Source organism: Scyliorhinus canicula, chromosome 12 (assembly GCF_902713615.1).
Source record: "Scyliorhinus canicula chromosome 12, sScyCan1.1, whole genome shotgun sequence".
Lineage (NCBI taxonomy): Eukaryota > Metazoa > Chordata > Chondrichthyes > Carcharhiniformes > Scyliorhinidae > Scyliorhinus > Scyliorhinus canicula.
Window position 1 is genome coordinate 164,651,098 of NC_052157.1, and position 13,790 is coordinate 164,664,887.

At 50.3% G+C, this 13,790-nt stretch overlaps 1 protein-coding gene across 5 annotated transcripts in view; it reads right to left on the minus strand.

Annotated features, from left to right (window-relative positions):
* Nucleotides 1-600: 600 nt before the first annotated feature.
* The window catches only part of LOC119975199, a 109,853-nt gene continuing 96,663 nt past the window's right edge, over nt 601-13,790 (minus strand). For all 5 annotated transcript variants that reach the window (XM_038814810.1, XM_038814811.1, XM_038814809.1 and 2 more), the window contains one exon: nt 601-702. In XM_038814810.1, the coding sequence (XP_038670738.1) occupies nt 609-702 (94 nt within the window). In that variant the 3' untranslated portion in view covers nt 601-608. The remainder of the gene's footprint in view (nt 703-13,790) is intronic.

The window sequence follows — 13,790 nt, forward strand, 5'->3', positions numbered from 1 at the left end:
GGGTGTTTCTGTGTGCTGCGGGGGGGGTGGGTGGGTTTTTGCGTGTTGTGGGGGGTTTTTTTTTGCGTGCTGCACGGGGGAGTTTCTGCATGCTGCGTGGGGGGGGTTTCAGCGTGCTGCGAGGGGGTGGGTTTCTGCGTGCTGCGGGGGTTCTGCGTGCTGCGGGGGTTTCTGCGTGCTGCGTGGGGGGGGTGGGTTTCTGCGTGCTGCGGGGGGGGGGTTTCTGCGTGCTGCGGGGGGGGGGGTTCTGCGTGCTGCGGGGGGGGGGGGTTTCTCAGCAGAGGCAGGTGGCCCGCTGGTGGCTGGTGGCAGGACCTGGGATTTCCCATTTTATCCACACCCGCAGCAGGGGTTCGCCGTCTGCGGGACTGGACAATCCCGCTGGCGAGAGCAACCAGAAAATCACCCCCAGGAGATTTCAGGGCTGGTATTGGCAGAAACCAAACAAGAGGAATTCCTACAATTACAGTTGCTTTCCATTGGATTGCACAACATATTGCTGCTTTCCACAATCCTTAGGTTAATGGTTGCCTTCCATGGATCCAAAGATCAACTGATGCCCAGCTGAGTGAAGCAGGTGGGAGATAGTGCATGCCTGGTTCTTCATCTTACCGTCGCACTTCATCCTCCCTTAGTCTTCTCAAACTTTCTTCTTGTTTGACTTTCTCCCTACATCGCATGTGATGAGCTTCTCGTTCCTCCCTATAAAGAACAAAGAAAAGTACATGATGTGGAGATGCCGGCATTGGACTTGGTGAGCACAGTAAGAAGCCTTACAACACCAGGTTAAAGTCCAACATGTTTGTTTCAAACACTAGCTTTTGCAGCACTGTTGAGGATGGAGCAGTGCTCCGAAAGCTAGTGATTCAAAACAACCCTTTGGACTTTAACCTGGTGTTGTAAGACTTCTTACGAAGAAAAGTACAGCACAGGAATAGGCCCTTCGGCCCTCCAAGCCTGCACCGACCATGCTGCCCGTCTAAACTAAAACCTTCTGCACTTCCGGGGTCCGTATCCCTCTATTCCCATCCTATTCATGAATTTGTCAAGATGCCCCTTAAACGTCACTATCGTCCATGCTTCCACCACCTCCTCCGGCAGCGAGTTCCAGGCACCCACTAACCTTTATGTAAAAAACTTGCCTTGTACATCTCCTCTAAACCTTGCCCCTCGCACCTTAAACCTGTACCCCCTAGTAATTGACCCCTCTACCCTGGGAAAAAGCCTCTGACTATCCACTCTGTCTATGCCCCTCATAATTTTGTAGACCTCTATCAGGTCGCTCCTCAACCTCCGTCGTTCCAGTGAGAACAAACCGAGTTTATTCAACCTCTCCTCATAGCTACAAAATAGACAGTTTAATTTGTACATGAAATCTGATCACGAAACACAAATATGAAGAAAGACTTAAAATTTGGGTCTTATTCACTTAAATAATATAGATAGGATAGAAATGTTTATGTGGTGAATGTATTCACCTAAGCATGAACTGTCTGTCCTGTGCTGTGACCTATGACCTGGAAATGATGATACGGTGCGCTTCCAGGTACTGTACTGGAACCCCGGTGGGCTCCGCCCTCCCCGGGGTGGTATATAGACCGGCCACCTGTGGGTGGCACTCATTTGTACAGCCGACACTGGCAGGCGAGTTCATGAATAATAAAGCCTAATGTTCATTCGTTCTCACGGTCTCACAGTGAGTTGATGGTATAACAGTTTAGAATTATGAAAGAGAGATCACATGATGTAGGCGTGGATTAATAATGTTTCCGGGGCTCTGATACAGTGCCACATGGCAGGTTCATTAGGAAATTATAAATGTTTGGAATTGATGGGTCCTTGGCAGCATGGTTTAGAAGTTGGCTAAGGGATAGGACACAGAGGGTAGGTATATTGGTGTTGCACAGTTGGAAGGGATTGATGGTGTGGACCTAAAGGGGTGCGTGATGCAGGCCGGGGGCTGGCCCAAAAAGGGATATGACTGATCGGCAGGCTGTGAGCAGTGGCGTGAAAGCTGAGGGAGTTAATGGAGCGCAAGGGAGGGGTGGACCTGTGGAGGTTTGGGCGAAGGAGTTTTCATACTTCTCCCGTTGGCACTGGGTATACTCCCAGATTGCCTTTTTTGTGATGGACAAGGCGCTGTTGGCGGGAGTGGCCGACTCGGAATATTTGGCGATTGTGGTTTCCGACCACGCGCCGCATTGGATAGACTTGAGGGTGGCTCCGGAGGAGGGTGCAACAGCTGTAGTGGAGGCTAGACATGGGGTTTCTAGTGGATGAGGAGGTGTGTGAGCGGGTGCGAGCTGTCATTTGGGGTTACTTGGAGCTGAACGACACAGGGGAGATCACAGCCATCACGTTGTGGGAGGCACTCAAGGCTGTAGTTAGGGGAGTTTATATCAATTCGGACACAGAAGGAGAGGGTGGAGCGGGAGGAGAAGGCAAGGCTGGTCGATGAGATTTTGAGGGTGGACAGGAGATATTCGGAGGTGCCGGAGGTGGGGCTGTTGAAGTAGAGGATCCTGGTGGAGTTTGGGCTAATTTCCTTGGGGAAGGCGGAGGGACAGCTGCGGCGAGTCAGAGGAGCTGTGTACGAGTACGGGGAAATAGCCAGTAGGATGCTAGCCCATCAGTTGAGGAAGCAGGAGGCAGAAAGGGTAATTGGTGGAGTTAGGGATAATAAGGGTAAGGTGGTGTTGGACCCAGAGGAGGTGAATGGGGTTTTTGAGGCCTTTTATAACAGGCTCTACGAGTCGGAGCCCCTAACTGGGGAGGGGTTGTGGCGGTTCCTAGATAGGTTGGAGTTTCCCAAAGTGCAGGAGAGACTAGTACAGGGACTGGGGCCCCAATTGGGCTGAGGGAGATGATGGATGGTATGTGCGCGATGCAAGCGGGTAAGGCCCTGGGGCCGGACAGATTCCAGTCGAGTTTTATAAAAAGCTTGGGGCAGACCGGAGGCCACTGCTGGTGAGGGCATCTAATGAAGCAAGGGAGAGGGGGGAACTCTCCCCTACATTGTCGCAGGCTTCCAACTCCCTGATATTAAAGAAGGATAAGGATCAGAAGCAGTGTGGGTCGTAGCGCCCCGGAAAACATGCTTCCCTACAATCAGCTATACAGTCTGTACAGATTTTTCGTCTTTTTCAAACCCCCCCTCCCCCGCGACGAATAGCCCCTCAAACACGGTTACAAACATCTCCCACCTTTCCTCAAACCCACCTGAAGAGCCCCTTAACTCATATTTTATCTTCTCTAACCGCAGGAAGTCGTACAGGTCACCCAACCAAGTTGCTACTCCTGGTGGCGATGCCGACCGCCACTCCAGCAAAATTCGGCACCATGCAATCAGAGAGGCGAAGGCCACAACATTTCATTTAATTTAATTTCATCGGATTTCCTCCTCTACATGAGCTCCAGCTTCTCTGAGACCCCAAATATCGCCACCAAAGGGTCCGGGTCCACTCCCTCCTCCACTATCCTGGCTAAGACCGCGAACACTCCCACCCAGGATCTTCCCAATTTTTCGCAACCCCAAAACATGTGCGTGTGATTCGCTGGCCCCCACCCACACCTCTGACACTCATCTGCTACTCCCTGAAAGAACCGCTCATTCTCGCCCAAATCATATGCACTCTGTGCACCACCTTAAACTGTATCAGGCTCATCCTTGCACATGAGGAGGTCCCGTTTACCCTATGCAGTGACTCATTCCATGCTCCCCTAATGATCTCCCCTCCCAACTCCCCTTCCCATTTCTCCTTGATCTTCACCACCCGCTCGCCTCCCTGCTCCCCGGTCACTTCTATATATACCCAATTCTTCCCTCCCCTTCCACATCTTGGAGCAGCAGTTGCTTCAGCAGGGTGTATCCCAGCAACCTAGGGAACCCCCTCCAGACCTTTCGCGCAAAGTCCCTAACCTGCAGATACCTGAACTCACTTGCCCTCGGCAGCTCTACCCTCTCCCTTATCTCCTCCAGACTGGGGAACCCTTCCTCCAAATACAGATCCCTCACCTTGACCAGCCCCACTTCCCTCCACCTCCTGTATACACGACTCCCCCCCCCCCCCCCCACCCCCGGCTCAAACCCATGATTCTCGCACAGCGGCGTTAGCACCGACATCCCTTCCACCCTAAAATTCCTCCTCAACTGATTCCATAGCACGGTAGCATAGTGGTTAGCACAGTTTCTTCACCGCTGCAGGGTCCCAGGTTCGATTCCCGGCTTGGGTCACTGTCTGTGCAGAGCCTGCACGTTCTCCCCGTGTCTGCGTGGGTTTCCTTCGGGTGCTCCAGTTTCCTCCCACAGTCCAAAGATGTGCAGGGTTAGGTGGATTGGCCATGCTAAATTTCCCTCAGGTCAGATGGGGTTACTGGGTTACGGGGATAGGGTGGAGGTGTGGGCTTAAGTGGGGTGCTCTTTCGATGGGCCGAATGGCCTCCCTCTGCATTGTAGATTCTATGAAATTCTATGAAATATCTTCACTGTGGATTGCAGCACCGGGCTCCTTGAATATCTACTTGGAGCCATTGGCAACACTGCTGTCACCATAGCCCTCAAACTAGACCCCCTACAAGATTCCTTCTCCATCCTAACCCACTGTACCCCTTCTCCTTCCCATCATTGCTGCACCTTGGCGGAGAAGGTTTTTGATTGGGTGGAGTGGGTGTATTTGCGAGAGGTGCTGGGGGGGTTCGGGTTTGGGCAGGGTTTGCGGTTTCAGTCCTGCTGCTGTACAGTGCACTAGTGGCGAGCGTGCGGACGAACCAAGTGAGTTCTGGGTACTTTGGGCTACACTAGGGGACGAGCCAGGAGTGCCCGCTTTCCCCGTTGCTTTTTGCCTTCACCATAGAGCTGTTGGCAATGGCGCTTAGGGCGACAATAGATTGGAGAGGGATTGAGCGGGCGGTGTGCTGAGCTTAGGGTCTTGTTTTACGTGAACGACCTGTTGCTGCATGTTTCGGACCTGGTGGGCAGCATTGGAGGTATTATCGAGATCCTGGGGAAATTTGGCTGGTTTTCGGGATATAAATTGAACATGGGAAAGAGGGAGGTGTTCCTGATCAATGACAGAGGGCAGGAAAAGAGACTAGGGGAGTTGCTGTTTAGGATGGTGCGGGCCCGTTTCAGGTATTTGGGTATCCAGGTGGTGTGGCACTGGGCACAGTTGCATTAACTGAACTTGGCTCAATTGGTGGAGCAGATAAAGACAGACTTTAAGTGGGATGTGCTGTCGCTGTCACTGGCAGGGCGGTTGCAGACGGTGAAAATAACAGTGGTGCCTAGGTTTCTGTTTGTGTTTCAGAACCTCCTGATCTTTGTCCCTAAGTCATTCTTCAGGAAGAATGGGCTAATCTGCAGTTTGTGTGGGTGGGGAAGACCCCGCGGGTGCGGCGGTCTTTCATAGAGCGGGGGCGAGGGAGGGGGGGGGGGGGGGGGGGGGGGCGCTGGCATTGCCGAATAAGGTAAAGATTGCAATGTTGAGGAAATGTGCCATGGGGGAGGGGTCGCCGTGGGGGCAGATCAGAGGAGGCATTGCATAGGAGTACATGTTTAAGGGCTTTGTTGTTGGCACCATGACGGTTCTTGCCGGCCAGGTCCACCGCGAGCCCGTAGATGGTGTTGGCCCTAAGGGTGTGGGGGCAGTGGAGGCAGCATTTGGAGCTGGAGTGCCAGTGTGGGTGCCGATCTGTAATAACCATAGGTTTGCACTGGCGGAACTTTAGGGGATGGCGAAAAGCAGGGATTGAGCGCTTTGGGGACTTGTTTATAGGGGGAAAGTTTGAGGGGCTGGAGGACCTGGAAGAAGCGAATGAGTTGCCCAGCGGGATTGGCTTTATGTACCTGCAGGTTAGGAACTTCGTGAGGAAGGAGATGCTGTCCTTTCATGGGCTACCACCCCGGGGTTGCAGGACAAGGTGTTGTCAAAGGATGAAACAGAGTAGCGGAAGGTGTCGGGTGTCTATAAGGGATTGATGGTGTGGGAGGGAGCCCTGGTGGGGGACATTAAGAGGAAATGGGAGGAGGAGGTGGGAGGGGAGGTGGGGACCGAGACATAGGCGGAGGCCTTGCGGAGGATGAATCTGTCCTCGTATGTGCGAGGTTAAGCATCATCCAGTTTAAGGTGGTGTATAGGGCCCAGATGATGGTGGCGAGAATGAGTAGGTTCTTTGCGTGGGTAGAGGATAGTTGTGGGCGGTGCGTGGGGAGGGGCCGCAAACTGCGTCCACATGTTCTGGGCGTGTCCAGGACTGAGTGGGTTCTGGCAGGGGTTCTCGGATGTCATGTCTGAGGTGTTGGGGTGGGGGTGGTTCTGAGTCCAAAGGTGCCGATACTTGGGGTGTTGGAACACCCGGGAGTCCAGAGGGCGAGAGAGGTCGATGTTTTGGCCTATGCCTCCCTGATAGCCCAGAGATGGATTTTGCTAGGGTGGCAGGACTTGGAGCTGTTGAAAGCAGGGGTGTGGGCGAGCGACCTGGCAGAATTCCTGAGGCTGGAGAAAGTCAGGTTCGCTCTGCGAGGGTAAGCGGAGAGGTTCACCATTTAATGATTTATTAAAGGAAGATTGAGGGGTCAGCAGGGGCGGGGGGTGTTAGGGAGTTCAAATGGGGAATGTGGGATGCGGTGGAGGGTTGGTGTCAGGGGGCATGCGGGATGTGGTTGTTTATTGAGTTGTTTTATTGTTTTTATATTTTGTGTTAATGTGAAAATATCTTGAAGAAAAATATTTAAAATGATATTTGCAGATGATATTAAGCTTGGGAGAATAGTGAATTCTGAGGATGACGTTGAGCCAGCAACAAATGCTGGCCCAGCCAGCGACGCCCACATCCCATGAACGAATGAAGAATAAAAAAGATGGAAGGGACCTCCTGTATTGGAAAGTCCCTGCAAGCTCTAGTCACCACCCTGCTCCCATTTCCCCCAATCAAGAACTCGACCAGCCTGCTGGTGGGAGCCACACTAAGAGCCTGGAAGGAGCTCAGACACCACTTTAAGCGAAAAGACATGTCTGCCTCAGCCTGGGGAACTAACAAAAGGGAACGAGCTCCGGTAACTTCAGATATGGCACCCAGATGCCCAGACACACCCTGCTAGACAACCTGTTATCACAGGACGTATTAGGGGAGGGGACGCGGACGGATACATATAGACGATTACTAGAGGAGGTAAGGGCCCCACTGGACAAAACGAGAGAGATGGGATGAAGAACTAGGCATCGAGATAGGGGAGGGCTCTGGAGGGAGATCCTTCACAGGGTGAACTCCAACTCCTCATGCGCAAGGCTGAGCCTGATGCAGCTGAAGGTGGTGCACAGGGCACACCTGACAAGGACATGCATGAGCAGTTTCTTCCCCGATGCAGAAGACAGATGTGATCAATATGAGGGGGTTCTGGCCAACCACTCCCACATGGTCTGGTCCAGCCCAAGACTAATCAGATTCTGGACCACTTTTTGCGAGGACATGTCCAAGGTTTTGGAAACCTTGAATAACAAAGAATATTGTGAGCCTAGTCAAAAAGAAAAATGAAGCATTCATAAGGGCTAGAAGGCTGGGAACAGATTAAGCCTTTGAGGAATATAAAGAAAGTAGGAAGGAACTTAAGCAAGGAGTCAGGAGGGTTAAAAGGGGCAATGAAAAGTCATTGGCAAACAGGATTAAGGAGAATTCCAAATCTTTTTATACATCTGGTATGGAGGGAAGGTCTTACGAGGAAAGGCTCAGGGACTTGAGGTTGTTTTCGTTAGAGAGGAGAAGGCTGAGAGGTGACTTAATAGAGACATATAAGATAGTCAGAGGGTTAGATAGGGTGGACAGTGAGAGTCTTTTTCCTCGGATGGTGATGACCAACACGAGGGGACATAGCTTTAAATAGAGGGGTGGTAGATATAGGACAGATGTCAGAGGCAGTTTCTTTACTCAGAGAGTAGTAGGGGTGTGGAACGCCCTGCCTGCAACAGTAGTAGACTCGCCAAATTTAAGGGCATTTAAGTGGTCACTGGATAGACATATGGATGAAAATGGAATAGTGTAGGTCAGATAGGCTTCAGATGGTTTCACGGGTCGGCGCAACATCGAGGGCCGAAGGACCCGTACTGCGCTGTAATGTTCTATGTTCTAGAGCCAAGGAAAGGGTTGGCCCACTCAAGGACAGAGGAGGGAATCTATGTGTGGAGCCAGAGGAAATTGGTGAGGTATTAAATTAATACTTTGCATCAGTATTCACTTATTGGATGAGGTGTCTGGGGAAGGGTATGTAGATAATCTGGGTCATGTCGATAACAAAAAGGAGGAGGTGTGGGGCACCTTAAAAAATATTAAGGTAGATAGGTCCCCAAGGCCTGATAGAATCTACCCCAGAATACTGAGGACGCAAGGGAGGAAATTGCTGAGGCCTTGACAGAAATCTCTGTGTCTGGAGAATAGCTAATGTTGTTCCTTTGTTTATGAAGGGCAAGGATAATCCAGGAAATTACAAGCCGGTGAGCCTTACGTAAGTGGTAGGGAAATTATTGGAGAGGATACTTAGGGGCAGGATTTACCCCCATTTGAAAACAAATGGACTTATTAGCGAAAGGCAGCAGGTTTTGTGAAGGGCAGGTTATGTCTCACTAACTTGATTGGATTTTTTGAAGAAGTGACAAAGATGATTTATGAAGGTAGGGCAGTGAATGTTGTCTACATGGACTTCAGTAAGGCCTTTGACAAGGTCCATCATGGCAGACTGGTACAAAAGGTGAAGTCGCACGGGATCAGAGGTGAGCTGGCAAGATGGATACAGGACTGGCTTGGTCATAGTAGACAGAGGGTATTAGTGGAAGGGTGCGTTTCTGAATGGACGGTTGTGACTAGAGGTGTTCCGCAGGGATCAGTGTAGTATATATAAATGATTTGGAGGAAAATGTAACTGGTCTGATTACAGTAGTCCCCCGTTATACCGCGCTCCGCAATACTGCGGTTCGCGATATACGGCGGGGGGGGCTTATGGACCCCAACTGCCAGCTTCCCTCTCCGGATCAAAGTGAGCCGGCCGCTGAAATTGACACTGCCGGCTGATTGGAGGGAGGTTCAGTGAGAGAGGAGCAGCGTTCCTGGTAAGTTTCTGTGGGTTTCCTAATATGAACTAAGGGAACTAGGTGGTGGGTTATGCAGATTCTATTCATATAGTTTCAAGGACCAGGAGAAATTGATGCTGTCAGTTTATTATAGCAATCAAACCTGCAGCCACTGCTGCATATTGGCTCTGCAACTTTTTTTTTGGACCGGAAGTATTGGATATCCAATGCTTCCGGTCCAAAAAAAAAGTTGCAGAGCCAAAAAACCCCCATCGTGGATATCCGCGGCTCGGATGCAACGCGGGTGGCTGTCTTGGACCCCAACACCCGCGTTATAATGGGGGACTACTGTAGTAAGTTTGCGGACAACACAAAAGTGGTGGAGTTGCAGATAGTGATGAGGATTGTCAGAGGATAAAGCAGGATATAGATTGATTGGAGACTTGGGCGGAGAGATGGCAGATGGAGTTTAATCTGGACAAATGTGAGGTGATGCATTTTGGAAGGTCTAATACAGTTGGGAAGTATACAGTAAATGGCAGAACCCTTCGGAGTATTGACAGAGAGATCTAGGCACACAGGTCCACATATCACTGAAAGTGGCAACGCAAGTGGAGGACGTAGTCAAGAAGGCAAACGGCATGCTTGCCTTCATCAGTCGGGGCATTGAGTATAAAAATTGGCAAGTCATGCTGCAGCTGTACAGAACCTTAGTTAGGCCACACTTGGAATACTGCGTACAATTCTGGTTGCCACACTACCAGAAGGATGTGGAGGCTTTGGAGAGAAAAGATTTACCAGGATGTTGCCTGGTATGGAGGGCATTAGCTATGCGGAGAGGTTGGATAAACACGGTTTGTTCTCACTGGAATGACGGAGGTTGAGGGGCGACCTGACAGAAGTTTACAAAATTATGAGTGGCATGGACAGATGGATAGTCAAAAGCTTTTTCGCAGGGCAGAAGAGTCAATGGTTAGGGGGCATAGGTTTAAGGTGCGAGGGGCAAAGTTTAGAGGAGATGTACGAGGCAAGTTTTTTACACAGAGGGTAGTGGGTGCCTAGAACTCGCTGCTGGGGGAGATGGTGGAAGCAGGTATGATAGCAATGTTTAAGAGGCATCTTGACAAATACATCAATAGGATGCGAATAGAGGGATATGGAGTCTGGAAGTGTAGAAGGTTTTAGATTAGACAGGCATCATGATCGGCATAGGCTTGGAGGACTGACGGGCCTGTTCCTGTGCTGTACTCTTCTTTGTTCTTTGTTGATATGGGGGTTAAGGCGGAGCCACACCCATTTGCAGTCTTCTTGGTGTCAGAATAGCCAGAACTCTTCGAGGGGAAGAGAGTTGATGCCCTGGCCTATGCCTGTCTGATAGTTCAGCGCTGACTACCGTTCGGATGGAGATTGGCAGCGCCGCCAAGGCCTCAGACTGGCTGGTCGACCTGGCGGAATTTCTGAGGCTAGAAAAGATCAAATTTGCCATCAGGGTGTCGGATGAACGGTTCCACTCCAGGTGGAAACAGTTCACAACCATCTCCAAAGACCTGTTCGAAGCCAGCACTAGAGGGAGGGGGGAGGGTAGACAGGGGATGCCAGGGGAAGGGGAGAGAGAGACAGGGGGTGGGAGGAGTTGGGGGTAGCATCCACACTCCTACAAAAATAAATATACATTTAAAAAATAAATCAATGCTGTTAAATGGCTTGCAAACTTCTTAGAAAATTCGACAAGTAGCTAATCAGGACCAGGGGCCTTACTCGATTGCATCAATCCAATGCCCTTCAGTACTTCCTCCGGACTCAATGAGACCCCAACTCCTCCTGCCTTTCTTTTCCACCACCGGAAAGGACAATCCATCTAAAAATGCCAACATGACCGGCCTATTCTCTGGGGGCTCTGATCTATAGAGGTAAAAAGACTCAAAGTTGCATTGACTTCATTCAGGGCGGAATCCAAACGGCCGTCCGAGTTTTTAATTGGTATAATCTCTTGAAAAGTCGCTTGCCGCATCAGCTGGTGGGCTAGAAGATGGCTGGCCTTCTCCCCATACTCATTAAAAAAAAACCATCAAGCGCCAGAAGCTGGCTCACTGCCTTCTCAGTGGACACAAATTAAATTGTGTTTGCAGCTTTTTCCTCCTCGTAAGTAACTCTGGGGTAGGATCAGACGAATATTGATGATCCCTCTAAAGGAGCGCATTCACCAGCTGTCGCCGCTCTATCCTCATTGTCCTATCCAAATGTGCCTTAAATGAGATTACCTCTCCCCTTGCAACCAGTTTAAGGGCTTCCCAAAGTGTGGAAGGAGAGACAGAGTTGTTCCTATTTATTCTAGTGTGTACCTTGATGGTCCTGATCATGTGCTCACAAAGCCCCCTGTCCGCCAACAGCGCTACGTCCAGCCTCCATGGTGGGAACTGATGAGAATTTGCTCCAAGGCCAAGTCCACGAAGTCTGGAGCAGGTTCCGAGATTACAATTGCCGAGTATTCTGCTCTCCGCACCCAGGGTAGAGGAGACCCACCCATTAAGAAGAAGTCAATCCTGGAATAAACTTTATGCACGAGGGAAAAGAATGAGAGCTCTTTGTCCCCTGCGTGTAAAATCCACCACGGTCTCTCTCACCCCCCCCGACATCTGTTCTACAAAGGCCAAGAGCACCTTCGCCATCCCCAAGAGAGCAAACGACTAAAGCTCAGATCAATCTAGCTTAGAAACCAATTGAAATCCCCTCTAGAGATCAGTTGGTGTATATCCAGATCAGGGATGGAAGTCAACATTCTTCCAAAATATACCTATTCAAACAAAACGGTCCCAAGTCCCTCCCAAGATAGCCACCAACCCATTCACAGAATGATACAAAGAGAATCTCGTAATGACCATCAGCAAACTAACCTCTCCCCACCCCTTGCCCCAACTAACACCCCACCCAAATATACATACTGACATCTGATAAATAACTAAAAAACCCCTCCCCCAAACCCCAACCCCAACTACTCACAGCTGCTAAGCTTTAGGGGCTGTTTAGCACAGGGCTAAGTCGCTGGCTTTGAAAGCAAACCAAGGCAGGCCAGCAGCACGGTTCAATTCCCGTACCAGCCGCCCCGAATAGGCGCCAGAATGTGGCGACTAGGGGCTTTTCACAGTAACTTCATTTGAAGCCGACTTGTGATAATAAGCGATTTTCATTTTTCATTTCAAATAATGTGAGACTGTTTTGACAGCTGCAACTCCTCCCCTCATCTCACTCCCGTTAACCTTCTGAATTTTAATGCTAATGGGGCACCTGTCCTGAGGATAAAACAAATCTCCCCAAAACAATACCCCAACAAAACTGAGTTCCCAACAGGGGCAATATAACTCCAACTATAATACAAGAAAGAAGAAACAACACTTCATACACAAGTTAGCCCCCCACGAATAACAAACCAAAAGTGAAGAAAAAATCCCCCGTCATCCCCATTAAAAAAGGAGACGAATTTCAACCTCAGGCAACAAAAGCTATATACAGGACACTCCAATATTCCTCCCAACCCACAGCAGTCAAAGACCACACAAAGCATCATTTATTTGAACCGAGTCCGTGCTTCATAACGAAGGCGCCATGTCCTCCGATGTATCAAAGTAAAAGTCCCTTGAATGATATGACCCACAGCTTCACCAGATTCATAAGCCTGGACCAACTCCCTTCTTGTATAAGGCGGCCTTTGTCTTGTTGAAGGCTGCCCGCTTTCTTGCCCGTTCAGCTCCTATGTCGTGGTTTATCTGCTTGAGATTGTCTTCCTACCTCGGCAGAGTGCAGGGGGGGGGAGGGGTGAACAGGCCTAGGGGCAAAGTCGAGGGGTTGGGGGGTAGAATTCTGTCTATGATAGATCGCACATGGTGCCAATGGAAACAAGGGCACCGCAAAAAGGCATCTAGACTCCAGGGGAGCAGCTCGATGGTGAATATGTTGACACTGGCCACTTTGGATGGCCCCAAGCAAAGGGAAACCCCAGAGTGCAGGGGTGCATCCACAGGTAGGTATGGCTGACCCTACAAGAGACGAGGGAACAGAAACCCCATTGGGACAATCATCTAGAATATCAGGAGACTCAACAGCCCAATGAAAAGATTCAGAGTTTGCCCACCTGAAAAGTCTGAGAGCCGACATAAACTTCTTCCAGGAGACCCACCTGAGGGAGAAGGACCAACTGCGGGTAGGAAAGAGAGGGGGGGGGGGAAAGTGGCCATACGGCTCAATAAGAGCCCAGCAATTCCAGCAACAATGACGGATATGGACCGAGGAGGAATGGTACAAATGGTTTGTGGTGTCCTGGAAGGGACACCAGTGGTCCTTGTAAACATGTGCGCTCCCAACTGGGATGAAGCAGAATCCCCGAAGTAAACCATGGCAGAACGGATATCACAGGCCATGGACGGGTACGTTACCAACAACCAAATTGGGGAGGTCTCACCTTCCACATTTTATGAGGCACTGATGGCTGTGATAAGGGAGAAATTATTAAGACCATAAGACATAAGAGCAGAATTAGGCCACTCGGCCCATCGAGTCTGCTCCGCCATTCAATCATGGCTGATATTTTTTCATCCCTATTCTCCTGCCTTCTCCCCATAACCCCTGATCCCCTTATTAATCAAGAACCTATCTATCTCAGTCTTAAAGACACTCAGTGATTTGGCCTCCACAGCGTTCTGCAGCAAAGAGTTCCACAGATTCACCACCCTCTGG